The sequence below is a fragment of the Oxyura jamaicensis genome, chromosome 33, assembly GCF_011077185.1.
Source record: "Oxyura jamaicensis isolate SHBP4307 breed ruddy duck chromosome 33, BPBGC_Ojam_1.0, whole genome shotgun sequence".
Lineage (NCBI taxonomy): Eukaryota > Metazoa > Chordata > Aves > Anseriformes > Anatidae > Oxyura > Oxyura jamaicensis.
The window spans coordinates 1,074,644-1,089,851 of record NC_048924.1 but is presented as its reverse complement, the minus strand read 5'-3'; the positions used below and the strand labels follow the sequence as shown (position 1 = coordinate 1,089,851).

The following is a 15,208-nucleotide window of genomic DNA, read 5'->3' as shown; positions in this document are numbered from 1 at the left end:
ATGGCATACGTGAGAGCCCCGCGCCAGGGCTGGTGCTAGCACGGTGGTTGTTTGGTGACTGTTCTGCTACGGTTATTTTTAGCCGGTGACGCCTGGGGTATTTCGCTTCAGGATGTCCGGTCTGAGCCTCTTTCTGGGAATCCCATGTTCTCTAATTGTAAACAGCCCCATTCAGTTGCTGCAAGCGCGAGAGGCCCCGACTTATTCGGCAGGGCTGTCAGGTGTGAGTCAAACAGGAAGCCGCTGCCGCTTCCACGAGCGAGGCATCGGTTGTGAAAAAGCGCCCTCGATTCACTCAGCCCCCAGCCCAGCCCGGGCATGGCCCAGATCCTGCACCCTGGGGTGCTGCCAGCGCAGGGTCCGGATCCGTCCCTCCTCCAAAATGCTTTCATCATGGGAAAAGGGTTCCCAAGTCCCAGCAGCATCCTCGGGTGCTGTGGGTGTGCAAGGATGGGATGCTGGGGGGGGGATGTGGAGCATAAGAAGGGACAGGCTGGGAACGGGGGATGGTTTCAGCCCCATCTTCCCTCCCTGTGGGGCTGAGCCGAGGCATCTGCCCAGCCGACCTCAGAAATGCTGCAACGGAGAGATTTGCTGCTGTGCGATTCGCCGCTGCTGCCCCGGGGCACAACAGCCAGCCCCAGGTGACCCAAAACGTGCATCCCACGGGGTCTCAGCAGCCGGGTCTGCATCGCCCCAGGGAGGCTGGCACCAGGCAGAGGACGACAGAAGGGGGGATTGTGGCCGAGATGAGCCTGTAACCCCATAAAACCACAGTCCGGTGCTTGAATTGGTGTCAAGAGATGGTGTGATGGCACAGCGTGGAAAGGCACGGCCCCTTGGGGTGATCCGCAGACCCCCCCCCCCCGGGTTGTGCCCACCCCAGCAGGACCTGCCGTGCCAGCACCACAGTTACTGCAGCACACGTGCAGGACAGGAAGGCACCGAAACGCGCGTCCTAATTTTCAGCGGGGCCAAACAGGAGCCGCAGCAGCCACGATGGGCAGCCGTCCCCACCACACCATGCCCTAAACCCTCTGTGCCCCTTCCTGCAAGCAGCAGCGGTGGCACCACGCTGCTCCCAGGGACGGAGCTCTCCTGCAGCTGCTATAAAGGTCTTGAGCGGCAGCAGTGCAATGTCACGGACAGCGAGATCCTCCCTTGGGTTTCTCTAAAATCCATGCACTACGGAGCTCCAGAAGCAATTTTTTTTGCACGTGCTGGACGGGTTGGAGAGACACCTGCAGTTGTGTCTGGGGGGGGTCGGTCTTCACCCAGCCCCACCAGCGCCAGAAACCTCAGCAGAGGCTGGCACCCGGCAGCCATCTGTGGGTCCCTTTGGGATGCCCGTGCCATCCCAAACGCTCATCCCTGCCCTTCCACCCCTCTGCGTGAGCTCAAAACCCAGGAATCGAGCCAGGTTAGCAAATCACTCTTCCGCAGCCGAGGCTTGGCAGATTAATGGCAGAGCTCCGGGTTTTCAAAAGGGTCCAAGGGTAGGATGCTGCAGAGCCCCCCGCTCTGCTAGGAGCCCGAGCCAGACCACACGTCCACAGGGACCTCGGCTTTGCAGGCGCCTCGGCACAGAGCTCCCCAGGACCCAGCCTGTGCATGGCTGTGCCCATCTCTTATCTGACTCATTTCAGCATCTCAGGGGAAACCCTGGCATTGATAAACAGCGCTCTGCTCCCAGCCTCCGCATTTACTAACCGAAACCTGGAGCCTATTTTTAACCCTCCGACACCCACTGCAAGGAGGGAGCCCGCAGCTCCCCCGGGGCTCGGGAAGGTGTCGGCGCCAGCCCCGGCTCTGGGTCTGAGCTGGCTCGTGCTCGTGTTTACTGGGGTGATTTGACTGTGGCATTGGCAAGTTATCGAGCAAAGTGCGACCAAAACAAGAGTGCTGATGTGTCACGCCGGCACTTTCCATGCCCGTGCCCCCGGATGGGGTATGCAAAACCAAAAGGCTCCAATTTTTTTTATTTTCCAGCACATCCCCAGATGAGTGTGCTGCTGAACCTGCTCACCGCCGCTGCGTGCTGCGGGACTGGGCAGCGTGCACGGGGCCAAAGGAATGGGAAAAAAAACAACCTCTGGGGTGGAGATGAGCTTGCACTACAGCAGGGACACCACATTCAGGCCACACGGAGCAGGCAGGGAAGCTGGAGCTGGCAAAGCTGCTGGCGGCTTCGGGTCTTCAGAGGAGCGTTGCACGCTCATCGCCATGGGGGCAGCGGATCCGGGCTGTCCCTGGGGTCAGGGCAGGACGTGGTGTGCTTTCTCCAGCTTGGTTTTGGAGGAGCCCAGGGTAAAGCTTGCAGCCTTCCCACGGGGAAACACCTCCTCTCCTGCACGTTGTGGGAGAGAAGAGTCTGGTTGTAATTCCTGCCTGAACAAAGGCTGCCTTTACCAGCGGCATCCCATCCCCACCGCAGGACAACACCTGATGTTTCCTCTCCAAAGCCCCCACACTGTCTGCGAGGCCTTTGGTAATTGTTGATTCCAGGATGGTTTTAAATGGCTTTAGGAAAACTGCTGGCTGACTTCTGGGGCCTGAAGCTCCTTTGCTCTGCTCGCTGTGCACCCCAGCCCCTCCAAAAGCAACAGAAGCTCATCTGGGAGGCATCTGATCACCCTCAACTCTCTGCAGGAATCCGTGAGAGGCATTTTCTCCTTGGGTTTAGTGGTGGAAAACATCTGCCTCTACGTTGCTTGGAGCCTCAGGTAGAATTTTTGCCTTCACCCTGGGCACCAGCTTAAAAGCTCCAGGTTGCCTCCCCCTCCGGGGCTTTGCAGCCCAAAACAGAAAGCCCAGCAGCCCAGAAATAACTCAGAAGACAGAAATCCATCTTGTACAGCCCAATAAATTGGTCTCCATTTCCCCGTGGGAGAGGCCAGCAGCTGCTTGGCCACAGGGGCGAGCAGCACGCCCATCCCCGAGCTGCCGGTCCCGCTCCGTGGCAGTGACGTGCCATAAAACCCTTCATTTCCTGAGATGCAGGGGATGAGGCTGAGAGGTCATGTTTTGGACAACTTTTCCGTGGCAAGCAGCAATGCCATCACCCCTCCCTCTGAGCATCCCCCCAACAGCTCCATTGAGCTGCTGCTGCTCACTAAAACATCCGAGCCTCTCCTCTCCCCTGCACGGGGCATTTGCAGGATGGGTCCCTCCCTCGGCCCCAGGCTGCCCAGCTCCCCCATCCCCCTTTGTTCCTCCAGCCCCTCTTCTCCCCAGCACAAATCCCCTCCCGGCAGGGAAGCCCAACAGCAAAATCATCCAAAGCTCGGGCAGAGACGCACACACAAAGACACGTGGTAAAAACACCTCACTGTGCCCTGAGCTGCCAAGGAACCCCCGTTCCACCTGTCCCTGGTAGAGCAGAAGAGCCTAACAACCTCTTTTCCTCCTCAGAGAGGTTTCACTGGATGCAAAGCATCAGCCCTAAGCCCAGCCCCGACGCTTTGGGCACGCAGCTGTAGCCGAGGAGGGAAGGAGGCCAGCGGAGCATCGCCGCGAGGAGCAACGAGCTGCTGGCGCTCACAGAGCTGCCGAGGAACAGGCACCGAGGTGGGCAGACACCGAGAGCAGCCCTCTCCCCCTGATTTAACCGGTACTTGGTAACCAAATTCACCTGCTTCGTCCTCTGAGCACTGCCCTGAATAAAAATCCCTTTAGCCCAGCAAGCAAAGCAGCCTGCAACCCCCCCCAGGTTCGATCCAGCTCTCTGCTTTAGCTCTTCACATGACAGCCAGGCGTTTCGGTACAAGCACACCCTCCTCCATGGCAAATGGCATCCCGAAACACCCCCTGCCTGACGAGGCCCAAGGACAAAACCTCGCTCGGAGGGGAGTCGGGTGCTCGGACACCGAGCAGGTCCCAGAGGCGGGGGGGATGCCGGCCGGTGCTGCCGGTCGGAGCACAAATTTGTCATCAAATAACCATCAAAACCAAGCACGGTGAGCAGCAGGAGGCTTGGCAGGGGTGTGAGGGCAGCGCCGTGACGCCGTCTTTCCTGCGATTTGGACCTCGCCTCGGCCCAAATGGAAACATCTCGGGCAAACGGCATCGCCCGGCGCGCTCAGCCCCAGGCGCGTTGGCTCGGGGCTGTCTCCGCACATCCTTCCTACGGAGACCCAGCAGCACCGGCACCACTCGCAGACGGAGGTGGGGGGGGGAAGAGAAAACAAAACAACAACACGAGAGGCCTCCCAAAAACGCCGCACGAAAAGTGAACACTCAGCAGAGCGAGGTTTCCTGCGCAGTGAGAGTTGGCCGGCGAATTAACAGGAAATCACTGCTTCCTGCCTGCAGAGGAAGTGCCTATCTAATGCCTGTGATCAAAAACAAACAGCGCTTCAATTAAACAAACAAAGGGCCTAAAAAACTGCGACAGCTCGCAGCCTGGGTCAGCTCCAAGGGGTGGGGGGGGGGGAAAGCGTCCAAAAATAAGAAGCTTGTAACCTTGGAAAAGGCCCTCATCCTCTTCCTCGCACAGTGACGCTACCAGCGCTGCGCGTGCAGGAGGCAGCGGGGATTTGGCGACCTCCTGGCCATGGCCCCAGGTGGTTGCGGCCATCCCAGGAGCAGGGAAGGGACAGAGGTGGCCTCCGGTGACGTCCCCGGTGCCGGGGTTTGGTGAAGCCGTGCCTGGTCCCAGCCCCACACATCCGCAGCGCCCAGTGCTGCGGCTGAGGCAGGAATCCCAACTTCTCTAAAAAATTAGTAATAATGATAAAAATAAACCCGCTTTGCCCTCATTTCTCGGAGGAAATGCTGGAGAAGTGCTCGCACAAGGACAGCGGCGGCAGCTCTGTGCCTCCTGTGGGCACTGGAGGCTGCCCTTGGGGCTGTTGGAATGGCAAAGCCAGGAGAGGGGAGGTGATTCGGGCACCCTCACCCTGCCCAGGAGCCAGCTCCTGCGACTCGGGATGGCTTTCAGCCAGCTCCCTGCGTTTGGTCTCTACATCTGGCCTCTGCTTGTCTCGGTTTTGTTTTGAGATTTAGTTTCTTATATAAGAATATTTCCCTCCCCAACCGCTGCAGAGACTTTTTTTGTTGTTGTTCTAATGCAAAATTGCTTGTCTTAAATATAATTAATTCAGGATATGGGAATAGAGATCCTTTCTTATAACATCTGAACAGAGCAGGATTTGTAATCCCTGGTCTATAAATCATTCCTGGGAGTTGCGGAGCAATACGATCTTGAGCCTCTCATCATTTCAGGGTTTCACCTCCACTAAAGGGGCCGGAGGATGCTGAGTGCTGTGAAGTGCCCAGGGATCTTGCAGTGTTTTTCCAGCTTGATGAAAACCTTTTGTCTGGACAAATCACCGCCAGGAGACTGATCTGAGAAGTCAGCAGGATTCAGCAGCCAGGTCCTGCCTGTCCCCGCGTGCATCGCCAGCGCTCAGCTGGGCCGGGGGAGCAGAGTCTGCCGCAGTATTTATCGACTGAGTTATGGGTTTGGGGTCTCGCCGAGTGAATGACCAACGCTGAACACGTGCCTTTTCCCAGATTTCAAGCACGGGCACGGAGAGGTGGAGGAAATAGTTTTGCTTCAAACCCAAAGCCTCAGGATGTCTCCAAGTCAAAATCCATCTCTGGAAAGCCTCTGCTCCCTTCTGAGCGGTGCTCTGGCTTGTGTTCCTTCCCCTAGACGAGCCCTTTCCTCCCCTGTGAGGCCATCTGCCTGCTTACATGGCCTCCAGCCCTGCATCCATGCGTCCAGCCCGGTGTCCGTCCGTCCGTCCAGCCCAGGCTGAGCCCCGAAGCTCCAGCATTGCTCATTCTGCACATGTCCGATGCTCCAAGCCCTTCCAAAGCCGGCCTGGCTGGAAAAAGAAAACCGCTCTCCCAGCATGAAACCGAGCACACAAGAAAAGAAACAAAGAGGCTGGGGCTGCCGCGGGACGTCGTGTCTAAAAGGCAGAGCTTTTCCACCGCGCTTTGGTGACGTGGGGAGAAATATGGTTCGGGAACAAAGGAGGGTGAGCAGCGACCGGGGGGAGTCACGGCATCATCTGAGCATGCTGGGGACCAGGGGAGGGCACGGGGACAGGAGCCCAGGCTCACAGCAGCACCACGAGGACCTGGTGGACTTCGAGAGTCTCCATCTCCTGCATGCCGCTGCCCTCCACCACCTCCTCCCGATGCTCTTGCTCCACTGCAAAGCTCAGGGTGGGTTTTGCAGCCCCTCGTTCCTGCCAGGCACGGCACGGAGCAGGACGCAGAGGGTTTTTCCTCGCTGCATTTTGCGCTCAAAAGATGCCAAGGCAGCAGCAAACTGGATCCGACTACAGGCTGATGGAATAACAATTCCAGAGCCACCGCCGGCCCCGCAAATGGCAGCAAATTTCAAGGAGGGGGAAATGTGTGCAGCCACCACACAAACCTATTATTTAGCAGTTTGCCTGGTGATACTAAAACCATCAGGTGCAGCCATCACAGATTTGCTAGACGCTTGCATCTCAGGCAAGACTTTTTGCTTCATCCACCTGCTTTGTTAGAAAAAAAAATAATAAAGTTTACCTGTTTCCTGCTCGCTAATTCCATTTGTGCTAAGGAGAAGACTTCCTAACAAAGCAGCCGCACCCAGTTAATATGTATTTAATGTGCATCCTCCTGACAACACCAACACAATGCAAGGCTGGGTCTGTCCAGGAGAGATACAAAGAGCAATGCGCTGCTGGAGACGAGGCTGGGGTTGGGTGCTGGCCGCTCATCCCCTCTCTGCGTGCCTCTAAGGAGAGCGGCGACGGGCACAAAGGCACCCCAAAGGAAATTTTGATGAGAGATGAGGGGAGAAGAGTCCACCACGGGGGTGGCCAAACACCACACGGCCTCGGTCCCACTTCACCGACCATTCACGGTGGCCATCTCAAGGTGCTTTGTCCCAGGGTCCCCTCTCCCCGTCGCAGGGAGGAAGCAACGCCATGCACTGCCCAAGGCACAGCAACCTGAGAGCCCCCCAGAGCGCCCTGAGCTCAGCTTCACCAAAGGAACAGTGCCATAAATTCAAGAGCGGGGAACCTGCCACAGCTCCCCATAGCCCACCAAGATGCTTCATCAAGCAGCACATCTGGGTGCAGCCCCAGCACCCCACCGGTTCCCCCATCCCGTGCCCGGCTGCCTGCTGGTGTAACACTGGTGGCAGTCACAGCGCCTGGCCACGATGTCCCAGCAGGGACAAGGTGTGAGAGCCAAGAGCCAGGACATGGTCTGAATACTGAACTCCTGTGCTGCAGGAACGACCTCTCTGGGTTCTTGCACCAAAAGCTCTCGTCGGAGCCTTTTAAACAAGGTCTGGTCCTTCCTAATGCACAACTGCAGCCCTGGCCTGGCGGACAAAAGGGTTGCTGATGCTGTTCCATCCCTGGCTGGAAAATACATGCAACATCCCTGGAAAGTTGATTGCTAATATGGAAATGCTGGCCAATTTCCTCATTGTGCAAGCGCCAAGAACACAGATGAGCTCCTGGAGGCTGCTATGGAGGGGACTGTGGGCACAGAGCTGGGGAAGGCTTCCAGTGGCCGAAGTGGCAGTAAAAGTTCTTATCTCCTCCTGAAAATCAAGGGAACATAATTATGCCTCTGACAAGCACCATTAAATCTGAAGGTTTTGTCTACATCTGTGTTAACACGTCAGCTCCTGCTGGAAAAATGCCTGTCCCAGGCAGCTGAACAACAGCTCTGGAGGTTTCCTCCAGATGCAGACCTGAGAACTGCTCACCTTCAAGTCTGGGGATGCTCCTTTTATCTCCTGCTTTTTGCTGCTCTAAAGCCCAATTTTACCCAACTCCTTCTACTTTGTCAATGAGATTTAAGGTGAGTGGGACATTTCCCTTTTTATCGATGTGTCCTGATCCTCCCTGGAATGAAGTAATGCTGTCTATGACCATCTGACTTAGCATCTCTTCCTGAGCTATTTCTACCTACAGCTCCTAGCCCATTTTCAGAGACACCAGAGAGCTGCCCAAAGTTGCTGGATTTAGCAAAAATCTAAGAGCGAACACCACAAACACAGCTGCTTTGGGATGCAGGGAAAACATCTGGTGTTGCACTGGACCAGAAATGTGATTTTTAAGGAGAGAAAAGCTCAAGAGGTACCTAGCCTACTCTGACTTTGTGCACAACACACTGGACAGGCTCTCTAGATAATTTTTGCACAAGCCACTATTTCTGCAGGTCTCCTAGAATACTTCCAGAGGGGTTTTGAACAGTTTATACACACACGGGACAACTTCCAGGTTGCTTGCAGCACCAGAACACGCCATACTCCAACAGCTACCTGAACTGGATGCTGAATCCCAGACCGTACTGTTTTAACGAGAAATAAAGGGGTTCTTTCATACCTTGCTCGATCGTTCCCTGATCATTAGACCCAAAATCACGCGTGCTTTTCTCAGCTACCACGAACGGTAGCAGGAGGTTTCTATTGCCTGTTCAAGGCATTGCTTCCTAAAACACAGCCCCCCAGATAAGCCCTGCACCTACACCAAGTGGCATTACCATTCCTGTTTTCCAAATAACTCCCGTGAGACTAAAACCCACTGAGAGGTCCGAGCTGTTATCTGCCTAGGTACCAGGTCGGGTCGCACAGGAGAAGTGGGGCATGCCCTCCTGCCTGCCCAGGACGGTGGCCAAATCCTGTCCAGAGCTGGTTTCCTAGAATAGATACAGCAGTCAGCATCTGACCTACTTTCCCTGGTCTCAGCTGCAGCCTTCCAGTGTTTTCTAACACGGAATCACACTGCTTGCACATGCCCAGGTTTACCCTGTTAATCTCCATTTCCCTCCATCAGCTGTCTTTCCCCTGTTCTCCCTCTCTTCCATGTGTAAGTCATCAGCAGCTTCTAAAGCCCCTACCAGGAGGATTCAGCTTCTCCAGATTAGGAGCACGCATCAAATATCCCCTTCCAGCCGGGCTGAGCGGTCGCCAGAGGAGCCTCCTCCTCTCCTGCGCCTGCGGAGGCAGCCAAGGCTGAGCCGCCCAGCTGGGCTGCTCCACCTTCGCTTGGATGGATTCCTCCTGACGAGCCCGTACAGGGGATGAAGGAGGCCAAGAAAGCCACTGGAACCCGTCCTAATCGCAGTTATCCCAGACATTCGTTCCTTCTTCCAAGGCTGCAGGCAGCAATTTGGAAAACTCACCTGCAAGAGGCTCCTCGGAGCTTTGTTAGCTGAGGCTCAGGCGTTTTAGCACGGGGCTCACCGTGGATTTTTGGGGACCGAGCTTTTCCATGCCTGGTCCCAAGCACCTCGGATGCCCAGTGGCATTTCCCAGATTAAGATCCTATTTCCTATGAATCATATTTCAGTGCCGACAGCAGATACTGGAGACAGATGGGGACGAAGGGAAAAAACTCAGTGCGGGGGTGCTCAGACACAGATAGCAGCGTCTGGGCTGGATTTAGTTGCAAGCTCTGTTCTCCTCAAGCTGGTGGTCGTTCCCCTTTACGGGGTCTTCGGTAGCAAGGCCCTAGGGACTTCTCACCAAGGCCACCAGAGCCCACTGGTGCTGCAGCTCCGGGCCCCTCTCAGCAGCAGCACCGCTCTCACCGCGGCATCGCTTTGTTACCCAGATCACGGAGCTACCACCGGGTGACTGAAGTTACAAACGAGCCCTTAGGGCCCCATTTAACCCCGCTGCGATCACACAGGTTCCACAACAGGAGTGAAGGGCTTCAGGGAAAAGCAGCAGGACTGCTGGCAGCACCTTCCCTCCCCAAAACAGCTGCTGCTGCATTGCTCGCATGTTCCCCCTGTGCATTTTCAAGCTCCAGGGGTTACCTCTCTAAGAAACGTGCCGTAACACGGCACCACGTCTCTGAAGCGTGCACAATTTCCCCGTGTGCTCACACAGCACTGCTGTCCTTAGCCCACATTGCACTGCTCTGCAGCCCACACGTGTCACCTGTATTTATTCTGCATTTCCCCCCAGTTCCCTGAGAGCATAAAGGTAAGGAACGCATGGCGAGTCATTCATCAGAGGAGCCAATACAAGTGAGCCAGGGGCCGCTCTGACCTCAGACATCCTTTGGAGTTACAGACCCTCCTCCTTTGTTCCCATTGTCACCTAGGCACTGAAAGCAAAACAGCAGATGAGAAGTTTGCATAATGGCAGAGGCAAGGAGGGGGCTGCCAGACCAGCGAGCGCAGAGCACGTCGGTGCACCCTAGAGCCTGGAGAGCAAACACCTTGAAGGGAAGGAAGCCTCCTGAGATGAGCGCATGTTAAATGTTTGCCAGAGGGAGCAGGGGTAAGCACCAGGAGCACAGAGCTGTGCTGGTGCACATCGAACAGGGCACATGTCCTGGGGGGGCTCAGGCTGCTGCTCCAGAGGAGGAGATGGCAGGATTCCCATGTGCTTTTTTGCACCATGTCAGGGTCTTAAAGATTTATCTGGAATAGGCCTCGGTGTCCGTCATCGTCTCCCCTGTGAATCAGCTACAGTTTCCTGGGAGGGTGAGACCGGGACCTGTATTGCAAACTAGACAGCAGCCCCAGCACTTGCCCTGAATTCCCTTAACTAAACGTAAACCACACCGCTTCTGAGACGTCCTCTGCTTTTTTGTGCAGGAAACAATCTAAAGAGATCGCTCAGGCAAAAAAAAAAAAAAACAGGCTGCAGCCAGCCCTGCTCCAACCCGCGCCTGCCCCCAGCCAGCGGCCGCACGTCACCGGTCCCCTGCACGGAGCAGCTCCCCGGTGCTCCAGCCCAGCTCTCGCTTCACCATTTAAAAGAGGAAAAATCCCGGCGGCTTGTACACGGCAGAGAGCAGAAGCGACACGGGCAGCCGCAGGAAGGTCCGCAGCACCGCGCCGCGCAGCCCTCACCTCTGAAACCGAGTGCCCCAGCCCAGGGACGTGTCTCCCATTGGCACCTTCCCATCGGCCGGTTCAGCCCCAACACCAGACCCACTCCCGGGCACCCTCGGTGGTATCAGATTTGTTTTTTCTTTGCCTTGGAGGTCAGGAGAGACCCCGGGCACAGCAGGGAGGGACGCGAGCGCCCACCGGAGCCCCGCGGGACCGGCAGAGCCACCGGCAGGCTACTCACCCTGGCTTTGTCCTTGCATCCAGAGGAGTTAAAGCCCTTGGAGATGAGGTCTCATTGTTCAAGATGTGCTTGGGGGAGGCAGCTGCTTTCTTTATATCTCAAGATTCACTAAAGTTCAGGAAGAGAGAGAGAGAGAGAGAGAGAGAGAGAGAAAGAGAGGGGAAGGCGAAAGGGGAGGGACTGAGCGAAGGGCCCAGAGGCCGTATAGAATGACAATGGAAGGAAATGCTTTATCAAACCTAGAAAGCCAACCCTGTCCTGGGAACACAGAGGGAGAAAAAAAAACTTGCAGAAGAAAAGAGTTCAGCTGCCCTGGGTTCCTCCCTTGGCAGCACGAGCCCTCCTCCCCCAGCCCCCTCGCTGAAAACACAATGCGAGCCGGCGAAAGCCGTCAGGCTCAAACACTTTTTTTTTTTCCATTAAACAGAGAGAAGTTTCAGTTCTTTAAAAAAATAAAAAAATCCAACCACCAAACCCTGCCCGGGAATGGGAATGTGACGCTCTTCCCCCTCCCCCGGCTCCAGCCTTCCAAGTTTCTATGAGTCAAACGTTTGCAATGTGTTACCGAAATGTTACCAAGCTGGAATGCAGCATCTGAGAGGGTTTAGCTAATAAAACTTTTGTTTGTTGGCTGGGAGAAAGTGTCACCGGCAGAGATTTCGGCTCTTCTTCCTTTTGTTTCCTCCCCTCCAGGTGCTGTCCGGCGAGGCTCCGCTCGCTGCGGGTACGGGTGGCATCGCCCCAGGGCTCCCTGTCCCAAGTGGAAAGGGAAACCGTTGAGTGAGAAACCAAGGGAAGCAGCGGATCTGCTACAGCAGGTGGGAAATAGAGGGCCAGAGAGAAATTAAGCCGTGCAGACATCCCGCAACCCGGCTCAGGATGGGCCCAGACCTAAGCTCGCTTCTCAGACCCAGGCTGCCAGCTTTTGGGGTCAGAAAGCACCATTTCCTCACCCGACAGCCCTCAGGTTCATCCCACGAGCTGAACTTCCAGCCCCAAACTGCGCCAGTTTTTTCCTCAGTAACTCAGCAGCCAACAAGGAACTTTTTTTTTTTTTTACGATGTTAAAATAACCGCCAAAAGCAACATCGCTTCTCTTGTTTGCCCGTGCTTGGCTTTCGCTCCTAGAAATTGATTATTGCCATGCATTTTATCCCTTCCAAACCTGGTCTAATCCAGTATTTTCCAGGGTCACTAACCATAGGGCAGATCATCGGCTTGGGAGGCCGCTGGGTTTTGCTGTGCGGAACAGGCTCAGCTCCTTCAACACCTGCTGCAGGCCAGGGAATGGATCTCAGCCCTGGCCAAAGCCGTCCCTGCTTTCAAGGAGCTGCCTACCAGAAGAGTTTCAGACCTGAAGTCGGCTGCTGTTAGGGGAAAAAAAAAGTGCAGCCTGTGGGTTAAATAGTGAATTGGTTGGGGAAAGTCAGGTTCTAAGGTGCTAAGCGCCCGGGTGATGCTGGGGAGAAGCCAAGGGCTGGTCCCTCCTGGGTGCTCGCAAGCCGTGGTCCTTCCAGGAGGTGGCTCCTTCCACCTGGGATTCCCAGCAGCATCCCAGGGCTTGCAGCCTTCGCCCCTCTTGAAGGACCCCTTGGCACAAGGAGGAAGAGGGCAGCACTCTTCAAGCCACCCCCAGTGTCCCCTGCAGTGACATTTGGCCCGAAGGAGGACACCTGGCCTCGAGCTTTGCCTCCGAGGGAAGGAAAACCCCAGCAGCCAGGAGAACCACAGGAACCAGGAGAGCCACATTTCATTCTTTGATGCCAACTGGTGGCAAAGAGGGAGCAGGGTGGACCTCTGCCCACCCCTACAGCCACGTCCTGGTCCAGCAGGTAGGTGCAAATTCCTGGGACTGGAAACAGGAGACGTCTCAACAGCAGAAGCTCAGTTTGGCTGTCCAAGGATGAGGATAAATAAGCAATTTTCTCCCTCAAAGTGGCAACAGTGAAATTCATATTCAACAGGTTTTTTTTCAATATATTCAACAGTTAAAAGAACCTGATATCCTGAAAAAAATAATAAATAAAAAGATAATGGGGAAAGACATGAGGGAAAAGGAGATGGGCAGGGTAACAACATGCTGCGGAGTTTGGCCATCAGCCATGCAGGATCAAGTGTCCCCAGACAGGGTCACTGCCGCCCAGCTCAGAGCCACGTTTCAATGAGTTACAAACTTTTACCTACTTGGATATTTGCATCACACGGGGTTAGGTGTGCGGACTCGTTTCACCCAGCAAATTGCCAGCAGCAGAGCTGTGCAAAGGCCAGGCGGAGATAAGGGATCCTGCCTTATTTAACAAAGAGACGTTTCCATATCTAAGGAAGTGAGGCAATTCTGTCTAATTAGGAAGGCTGACCAAAGTCTCCTAGGAGGAAGACAGTGAAAGATTAAAATCCTCGCATTTCAGAGGAGACCAGCCGGGAGAGCCCCTGTTCTACCAACTGGAGAGCCCCAAAGATGTGGTGTGGCATCCTGAAGTGGTCACGATGGGGGAGCCACGGAGGTTCCTGAAGGTGTCTGAAAGGCTCAGGATGGCCACCCAAAATAAGATGCGTCCCTAAGAAGTTCTGCCTCCATCTTAAAGGACAGGCAGAGAGTTTGCTGCATAAGAGAGGAGGATTTTTGTGCACATTTGCACCCCAGCAGGAGGAGCATCTCCCACAGCTGCTGGTGTCAGAAGGACCCTTGGCTGAGGACCTGATGGCTTCTCGAGCAGCCAGAGTCTCCTGGCAGGGGCAAAACTGCCCTGAAATAAGAATACGGGCAGCCAAGGGGAGCAGGGAGGTGGCCGGGCAGAGCTTTTGGGGTAGGCGAGGTGTGATATGTGCGTACTCACGGGGCTCTGAGCACACACAGACCCCGCGCTGAAAGCATGGATGGTGGGTCCGTGCTGTGCCAGGAGCTGGGAAGAGGCACCCAGAGGACCTGGGAGGACCCAGGGATGGAGCAAGCAGTGAGCAGGGCTTTCAGAAACCATGCTGTGACCCATCTTTTGAGGGAAAGCATATGCCTGGCTGCTTTGAAATCCTCTGCAGTTGTGCAAACGCTAAGCCCCAGTGCTCTAATCTGTGCTGGCATTTTCCAAGAGCACTTCTTCAAGGCTTTATCATGAAAAAAAGAGAGCCTCTACGCATTCCAGTGGGCTCGTGAAATCCCTAGCTATGTACACAATGCTCTCAAAGGGAAATCTTCACATGGTCTGCAAGCGCTTACCACTCACACAGCTGCCCCGTGGGTACCCCGCTGTATTTAAGGATGTATCTGGAGAAGAATTCTAAGGTTTCTGGAAATCTCCTGGCAAACCATAGGGTAGCAAAGAGGAATGTAAAGACATAGAGAATGCTCGCACCATGTGGGACTGATGTACCAGGACACTCCCAAAAGATGCTGTGCATACGCACAGGCAGCCTGCAAGCTTTCTGCAAGCTTGCAATCTGCAGAGCAGATTGCTTTGGGTCCAGGAATGAAACAGCTCAGAGGACCAGGACCTACAGGATGCTCAGCACTCCCAAAGGGCAGAACTGGGGCATCCAAGCCCCCAAAACCTAGATGTTTCGTCACATTTGGTCTCTCATTTGAGACTCCAGAGCACACACAGCAGCCTGGCACGTCCCGTTTGTTAATAATTAGCACACAAAGCAGTCAGAGCCCCAGCTACACTCCGGAGGTTTGTCACAGCAGTTGTGTGACCGCAGGGATCGGGGACCTGAGCCCAGCAGGCAGGTCACAGAGGGACCAGCACCCCTGCACAGCACGATTTCCAACCAAGCACCTTGTGGGCTGCTACCACCAGTGCCTGCTCAGGCACTGGAAGGCCTGGTGAAGAACAAGGGATGGGATGAACTCACCCATTCTTCTGGCTCCAAGCTCCACGGGGCGGAGAAGGTGCGGGCCAGCACACACGGCGCCCCTCCGCATCACACCAACGCCTCCCCAGAGACCTCATCCAGCAGCAGACCTGCCTGAATCATTTCTCATCTTCTCAAGTTTCAGCTAGGGGAGGGAAAAAAAAAAAAGCATCTCAAATAATTTTTCCCATTTTGAAAAGGCTGGTCCCTTGTGGACAACTCCACAGCAAGGGCGTGAGGAGGAACTTGCCTGGCCTTGGTCCCAGTAAATCACAGTTCAGAGACAGCTGAACTCCATTT

The 15,208-nt window shown here is 55.3% G+C and overlaps 1 protein-coding gene across 1 annotated transcript in view; it reads right to left on the bottom strand.

Moving 5' to 3' along the window:
- Positions 1 to 11,415, bottom strand: part of HDAC7 (histone deacetylase 7) — a 74,679-nt gene extending 63,264 nt beyond the window's left edge. The window contains exon 1 of the mRNA XM_035308925.1: positions 11,060 to 11,415. Coding sequence (XP_035164816.1) covers positions 11,060 to 11,078 — 19 coding nt within the window. The 5' untranslated portion in view covers positions 11,079 to 11,415. The remainder of the gene's footprint in view (positions 1 to 11,059) is intronic.
- Between the last annotated feature and the right edge of the window lie 3,793 nt (positions 11,416 to 15,208).